This window comes from Phyllobates terribilis, unplaced genomic scaffold, assembly GCF_046119375.1.
Source record: "Phyllobates terribilis strain yellow unplaced genomic scaffold, ASM4611937v1 Scaffold_7__3_contigs__length_470593459, whole genome shotgun sequence".
NCBI lineage: Eukaryota > Metazoa > Chordata > Amphibia > Anura > Dendrobatidae > Phyllobates > Phyllobates terribilis.
Window position 1 is genome coordinate 451768856 of NW_027362767.1, and position 8478 is coordinate 451777333.

The 8478-nt window shown below is 46.6% G+C and overlaps 1 protein-coding gene across 2 annotated transcripts in view; it reads right to left on the reverse strand.

Moving 5' to 3' along the window:
* Positions 1–7185, reverse strand: part of XPNPEP2 (X-prolyl aminopeptidase 2) — a 112884-nt gene extending 105699 nt beyond the window's left edge. Inside the window, exons 1-2 of one of the 2 annotated variants that reach the window (XM_073642185.1) lie at positions 7002–7185; positions 5823–5887 (exon numbers count right to left, since the gene is read on the reverse strand). In XM_073642185.1, the coding sequence (XP_073498286.1) occupies positions 5823–5887; positions 7002–7074 (138 nt within the window). In that variant the 5' untranslated portion in view covers positions 7075–7185. The remainder of the gene's footprint in view (positions 1–5822; positions 5888–7001) is intronic. The other variant, XM_073642186.1, reaches the window with a different exon arrangement.
* Between the last annotated feature and the right edge of the window lie 1293 nt (positions 7186–8478).

Below are 8478 nucleotides of genomic sequence, written 5' to 3' on the forward strand. Positions count from 1 at the left end.
CCATCACCATTGCTTTCCCTCTTCGCCCCCACCTCCATCACCATTACTCTCCCACATCTCCCCCCACCTCCTCCATCACCATTGCTTTCCCTCATCTCCCCTCACCTTCTCCATCACCATTGCTCTCCCTCTTCCCCCCTGCCTCCTCCATCACCATTGCTCTCCCTCATCCTCCTCCACCTCCTCCATCACCATTGCTCTCCCTCATCCTCCTCCACCTCCTCCATCACCATTGCTCTCCCTCATATCCCCCCACCATCACCATTGCTCTCCCACATCTCCCCCCCACCTCCTCCATCACCATTGCTTTCCCTCATCTCCCCTCACCTCCTCCGTCACCATTGCTCTCCCTCATCTCCCCCCACCTCCTCCATCACCATTGCTCTCCCTCTTCCCCCTACCTCCTCCATCACCATTGCTCTCCCTCGTTCTCCCCCACCTCCTCCATCACCATTGCTCTCCCTCATCTCCCCCACCATCACCATTGCTCTCCCTCATCTCCCACCACCTCCTCCATCACCATTGCTGTCCCCATTTCCCCCATCTCCAGTCCAGTGTATTAGTTTAAAAAAAAAAACACTTACCTCTCAGCCCGCAGCTTCGTCCTCTGCTTTCTGCGCGGCATCTTTCTCCCTGACACAGGCTCGCGCTGCATAATGACGTCATCAAGCAGCATGAGCCTGTGTCAGGGAGGAAGCACTGGGCAGGAAGCCCATTTTCCTCCTGTCGTCAGCGGAGCTGGAGGGATGGCTCCCTGCCCGCCGCACAGGATAAGGGCAATCTGGCCATGGGCCCCCCGTAGCCTGGGGGTCCAAGAAGCAGGCCAGATTGCCCTCATCAGGCGCACTGCAAGGGCCCTCCTGACCCTCCGGGCCCTTCCAGCACGGAGCACCGGCAGCTATGTTAACCAGGGGCCCCCGTGTGTCCAGCTCGGGGGCCTTCTGAGGACCCGGGCCCACCGGAGAATTTTCCAGTGTCCCGGTGCCCCAGTCCTACCCTTTCTGTGGGTGACACCACTGTATAGCAGATCGTGCACGCCAATCCTCAGTCCATTGTGCAGATGTCTCCCACCCTACATCTATCGTTGCACACTTGCAACCATCACCGTCAGCATCCACGTCCTTGTCCCAGCACAGCGTTCAGTTGTCCCTAACCCAGTCCTTTGAACGCAAGTGCAAATACACAGCCAACGCCCCACAGGCCACAATACTAAACTCACACATTTTTCGAATGTGTGCACTAGAAATATTGCCTTTTAGGCTCATGGAGACAAAATCTTTCCGCAGCCTGATGGCGGCTGTACCTCGATACTCGGTCCCCAGCTGCCACTATTTCTCCCGGTATGCCGTCCCCTCATGTCACATGCACGTGTCCCAGAACATTACCAGTGCCCTCAACAACGCAGTTACTGGGAAGGTTCACTTAACCACGGACACATGGACATGTGCTTGTGGCCAGGGATGGTACATCTCGCTTACGACACACTGGGTTAATATAGTGGAAGCCGGGACCCAGTCAGTACCTGGGACGGATACGTCCTCCTGACGCCGAGGATTGCTGGCCCTGGGTCAATAAGGGCTGCCTTCGCATTCTACAGCTCCTACACCTCCTCCTCAGTCTCCATTTCTGAAATGACCACATCAGTTGGAAGCACCGCAGCACTGCCTCGGCTAAGCAGCAACAGGCACTGCTGAAGCTAATATGCTTAGGTGACAAACCACACAACTCTGCAGAGTTGTTGATAGTTATAAAAGAGCAGTCAGATCTGTGGCTGTCACCGCTGAACCTACAGCTAGGCATGGTCGTGTGTGATAATGGCTAGAGCCTTTTGGTGTCTCTGAAGCTAGACAAGCTCGCACATGTACCATGCCTGGCCCATGTGCTCAACCTAGTGGTTCAGTGGTTTCTCAAAACCTACCCAGACCTGCCTGAGCTGCTTGTCAAAGTACGGCGCATGTGTGCCCATTTTCGAACGTCACCTACAGCTTCTGCCGCCCTCGCCGTGCTTCAGCAGCGTTTGCAGCTTCCAACTCACCGACTGGTGTCCGATGTCACCATGTGTTGGAACTCAATGTTTCAGATATTGGGAAGGATTTGTAAGCAGCAGAGGGTAGTTGTTGAGTACAAGCTTCAACACACCCCTCATTATTCAGGTCAGACTCCACACATAAGAAATGAGGAGTGGGAATGGACGTCAGACATCTGTGCCGTCCCCCAAAACTTTGAGGACTCCACCAAGATGGTAAGCGGCGATGACGCCATAATTAGCATCACCATCCTACTTCTCTGTCTACTGAAATGCTCGCTGCTCACAATTAAACAGGAGGCATTGCAGGCGGAGTATGATGAGATGGAGCAAGGAACCATACAGGGTGAGGCCACACAGCCCAGCCTCATCTCATGCCAATGTGAATTGGGTGATAATGAGGAGGAGGAAGAGGAGGAACAGGAGCTGGTTTCCTGTGCAACAGACGATACTACCCAGACATTGATACTGTCTGTTCAGCGTGGATGGCCTGAGGAGAGGGAGAACGAGGAGGAGGAGAATGAGGAGAGCATGGACAGTCGTCCTCTTGGTCAGGACAGAGAAAACTTGGCTGTTCATAGTCTGCCACACATAGCTGAGTTTATGTTCCTCTGCCTTTCCCGTGACCCTCCCATTGTACACATTTTGGTCGACAGTAATTACTGGTTGGTCATACTTCTAGACCCATGCTACAAGGAGAACTTTCTATCTCTCCTTCCCATGGCGGAGAGGTCTAATAAAATTTTGCAGTACCAGAAGGCCCTTGTTATGGAATTATTTAAAAAATTCCCATCTGAAAACGCTGGCGGCAGAGGTCACAGTTCGTTGGACAACCAAGGGGTACAGGCAAGGGAGACAAAAATACGATACAGCAGAGGCAGGGGAACACTGTCAAAGGAGTAGGACAATTTTCTCAGACCCTCCCAGCGTCCAGGACCTTATGCGCAGGGTACTCCGACAAGGAGGGAAAAGTTTTGGAAGATGCTGAGGGAGTACCTTGCTGACTGTACCAATGTCATCCGTGATTCCTCTGTACCTTATAATTATTGGGCATCCAAGCTGGACACTTGGCCTGAACTGGCTCTCTACGCCTTGGAGGTCTTGGCCTGCCCTGCCACCAGCGTTTCGTCAGAGCGGGTTTTTAGTGCCGCCGGTGGAATTATAACCAATAGGCGCATCCGCCTGTCAACTGAAAATGTTGACAGGCTGACTCTTATAAAAATGAACAAGAGCTGGATTGGGCCAGACTTCTCAAGACCACGGGATGATAGTAGCGTAACATAAAGTCAAATCCAGTGGCTTTTTTGGGGGGGTGTATTCCCATGCACCTTTTCACACCCACACATGGGTATACGCTTCCTGGTTTTGGCTATGATCTGTTGTCCTACTCCTTCTCCTTCTTCCCATCCTCCACCACCATATCACCAGGGTGACCGTGATGCAACACCCACATAATTTTTTTTAAGGGTGTTTATGATGCCTGTAGCAATTTTTTTTAGAGGCCTACCTCTAACATTCTGTATGTTATACAGTATGGTCATGTATACCCCCAGGGGTAAATGTTTTTCATCAGTATAGGAGACCCACTCCTTAACAATGGTAACAATTTTTTTAATGAGGACCTCCTCTACGTCTCTTCAAAGGGGTATTGGAGTGCGTCCAATTTTTGGCCAGGCCTTGAAGTCACCGCATACGCAATAACAGTATAGGGAACCCGCTCCTTAACCCCTTAACAATATAGGGAACCCCCTGCTCAGCGCGGGCTCCGGCGCTGAGCCCACACTCAACCAGGTACATGTCAGCTGATTATTACAGCGCTGACATGTGTCCGCAACAGCCGCGGGTGGAATCGCGATCCACCCGCGTCTGTTAACACGTTAAATGCCGCTGTCAATCTCTGACAGTGGCATTTAACATCTCCGCAGCGGAAGCGCGTCACTTACCCCGCCCATCGGTGACCCTATCACGTGATGGGTGGGCATGACAACCCTGGGTCTGCAGCAGACCCCAGTGGTTGTCATGTACTGATCGCTATGAGCGCCACCTAGTGGTCGGCGCTCATAGCACAGGAGCATTTCTGCTACATAGAGGTGATCTGCTCATCATCTCTATGTAGCAGAGGCGATCAGGTAAAAGCTGCTTCTAGTCTCCTATGGAGACTATAGAAGCAAGCAAGCAGTGAAAAAAAAATGTTTTAAAAAATATAAAAAAAAATAAAAAACATATAAAAGTTTAAATCACCCCTCTTTCGCCCCATTCAAAATAATAAAAAAAAACAACACATACACATATTTGGTATCGCCGCGTTCAGAATCGCCCTATCTATCAATATAAAAAAAAGAATTAATCCGATCGGTAAACGACGTAACAAGAAAAAAATTCTAAACGCCAGAATTACGATTTTTGGTCGCCACAACATTGCAATAAAATGCAATAACAGGCAATCAAAACATTGGATCTACCCCAAAATTGTATCAATAAAAACTTCAGCTCGGCCCACAAAAAATAAGCCCCCACCCGGCCCCAGATCCCAAAAAATGGAGGCGCTACAAGTCTTGGAAAATGGCGCCTTTTTTTTTAGCAAAATTTGCAATTTTTTTTCACCACTTAAATAAAAAAGAACCCGTACATGTTTGGTATCTACGAACTCATAATGACCTGGAGAATAAGAATGGCTGGTCAGTTTTAGCATTCAGTGAACATGGTAAAAAAATAAACATAAAAATCTGTGGTATTGCACTTTTTTGTAATTTCACAGCACTTGGAATTTTTTTCCCGTTTTCCCCTACACGATATGGTAAAACCAGTAATGTCATTCAAAAGTTCAACTTGTCCCACAAAAAATAAGCCCTCACATGGCCATATTGACCAAAGAATAAAAACGCTATGGCTCAGGGAATAAGGGGAGCAAAAAATGAAAATGCAAAAACTGAAAATTCCAGGGTCCTTAAGGGGTTAATAATGGGAACAACAAAGTATAGCTGACTGCTGGCCCTCTAACAATAGTGAGGGTTGACTGCTGGCCCATTAACAATAGCAAGGGCCGCCTGATTGCCCTATAAAAATAGGCTTTGTGACTTTCAGAGTCCCTCCTTCATAAATGAAACAGGATGTGTCTGATGATGTGTCACACACCACATGGCCAGATAAGGTAGTAAAATGTTAAAATGACATTTACACGTAAATGTTTTTTTCACTGTTGAAGGCAATGCAAAAGTGCAAAAAACGCATCAAAAACGCTACGTGTGAACATAGCCCAAGGTGTGGAGGAGTATTTTTGTTTTTGGTTATTTATTTTGCCTTATATACAAGTCATTACCCTGGAAACGATGTTCTTTAACATATTTCCCAGGAAAATCCATTTTGGTTTTGTTTTTGTATGTTTTATTGTGAGTCCGTAAAAGTGGTGTAATACTCTGACAACGTTGTTGACAGCGGTGACCTGGGAGTCAGAAATGCTTCCAGGGGTCTTCCCCATGCTGTTACCATGTCATTTGAGCACTGTTCCCATCGATTTGGGCAATTTTACGCCCTCTGCAGACCGCCGGGGGGAGCCGCCTGAAAAATGCTCGAGTTTCCCATAGACTTACATTGGGCTCGTTGCTCAGGGCGAGCACCCGAGTATTCCAATGTGCTGGACCCGAGCAACGAGCACCCGAGCATTATAGTGCTCGCTTATCACTAGTATCTATATATTGCTACATGCGGCCGGAGCAGCCGTGTAGCCCAAGACTTGCACAGATAGTTCAGTGTATACAGGTGACCTGTTCCGTGATATTAGGTACGAGGGTCTTACTGGGGGGGTGACAGAGCAGTTCCTTATGGTCGGGTCTCGGGGCTGCGGGATTCCTTCTGTTATTCCTGAAAGAAATATTAAATATAAATTGGAAACAAATCGGGAAACATAAAAGAGAAATAAAAGCTACTGTCTACGGGAGAGGCGGCAGTAAAGGTGGAGCCTTAACCAAAGTGATCAACCCCTTTAAGAAGATACTGAATTACACAATAGCTCAACTACAACATCAGGATTGTACTTCAGCCTTAAAGGGACGGTACTTACTTGCTGTCAGTAAATAATAACATTCTTGTTTCCATGTAGAGGCCTGAGAGAAGAAAGCCTTAAAGGGAAGCGTCAGTATTTGGTCAGTATTCTCCATCAGTATTTGTAGCCAAATCCAGGAGAGGAACAATCAGAGGAAAAGTATAATAGAAACAAATCAACACTTCTGTATTTATCACCCACTCCTGGTTTTAGTTTGCAAATACTGATGGAAAATACTGAACGTGTGAACGTGGTCTAACACTGATGATGGAAAATACTTTGTTACAATTCTTCTCCATTTTCTAAATCATTGTTGTCATTGAGAACAGACGTTCTGCGCTCAGCTGAGAAGTGGATACAACTGTACCCAGTGTGAACTGCAGCCAGGACGCCAGCTGCACAGAGCTGTTAGTTTGCTACAATGTGTCAGTCAGGACTCCATCGTTTTTTCTGTTTATGTAGGAGATCATTTGTTGGGTATTGTATTAGGCATTTATTGATGTAGCAGAGCTGCCTTCATTGTGCGCTGGTCACGTTCTCGGGGTACAGATTATATAGAAAAAAAATACCTGCAGCCCCATGTAATATTACAGTAACACAATGTGCTACCATAATGATTGTTAAATGACACTGTCAGCTCTGCTACACCTGGGCTACATAAGGCAAAGCTTCTACAACATCTTATAGGAAAATCATAATTGTTTTATTTTTTTTTCTTTAACATGTCTCCTGAGAGATTGATCTCTGTTGCCTTCCAGATATTCCAGTGAAACATGGCAGTTATAGCTGCGCCAAATGACAGACTCAGCTCTGCTACAACTGTACAGGAGTTATGCAATATTATAACTGTAAACGAGAAGGAAGTAAGAAAGTTGTAATTCCATGTAAAATCACAGAGCAACGCGGGACAAACCCAACTCTGCCAAAAACTACCTGCATCGCACCTACCGCAACCGATGAAGAGGATGAGGCTGAGGGTCCAGATGGAGACCTCCATGGCTTCCATTACTCCGTGATGGGATCTACAGCTTGGAGAGAGTGACAGAAAGAAAGAAAGACGGAGATTATAAAGTCCCAGCTGTAGATTATAAACTCATCTCTCTCCTCAGTCCATCCCATAATTGTTCAGCACCTCCCAGCAGGAAAGCAGCCGACCCGTCTGTACCATCCCCACCTGCGTCCTGACCGCCGTCACCCCAGAGGAAGTCGCCTCGAAAGTCAAATTCTGAGGACGTTCACAGAGGACCACCACTGTATGATATCTGTGGTGTTACATAGGACTGCAGGTGACATCTACTACATTATCTGTACTCAGAGAGATATCACTGTGTTATCTGTGGTGTTACATAGGACTGCAGGTGACATATACTACATTATCTGTACTCAGAGTTATTACTGTTATCTGTGGTGTTACATAGGACTGCAGGTGACATCTATTACATTATCTGTACTCAGAGAGTTATCACTGTGGTATCTGTGGTGTTACATAGGACTGCAGGTGACATCTACTACATTATCTGTACTCAGAGAGTTATCACTGTGTTATCTGTGGTGTTACATAGGACTGCAGGTGACATCTACTACATTATCTGTACTCAGAGAGTTATCACTGTGTTATCTGTGGTGTTACATAGGACTGCAGGTGATATCTACTACATTATCTGTACTCAGAGAGTAATCACTGTGTTATCGGTGGTGTTACATAGGACTGCAGGTGACATCTACTACATTATCTGTACTCGGGGAATTATCACTGTGTTATCTGTGGTGTTACATAGGACTGCAGGTGATATCTACTACATTATCTGTACTCAGAGAGTTATCACTGAGCTATCTGTGGTGTTACATGGGACTGCATGTGACATCTACTACATTATCTGTACTCAGAAAGTTATCACTGTGTTATCTGTGGTGTTACATAGGACTGCAGGTGACATATACTACATTATCTGTACTCAGAGAGATATCACTGTGTTATCTGTGGTGTTACATAGGACTGCAGATGACATCTACTACATTATCTGTACTCAGAGAGATATCACTGTGTTATCTGTGGTGTTACATAGGACTGCAGGTGACATCTACTACATCATCTGTACTCAGAGAGTTATCACTGTGTTATCTGTGGTGTTACATAGGACTGCAGGTGACATCTACTACATTATCTGTACTCAGAGAGTTATCACTGTGTTATCTGTGGTGTTACATAGGACTGCAGATGGCATCTACATTATCTGTACTCAGAGAGTCATCACTGTGTTATCTGTGGTGTTACATAGGATTGCAGGTGACATCTACTACATTATCTGTACTCAGAGAGTTATCACTGTGTTATCTGTGGTGTTACATAGGACTGCAGGTGACATCTACTACATTATCTGTACTCAGAGAGTTATCACTGTGTTATCTG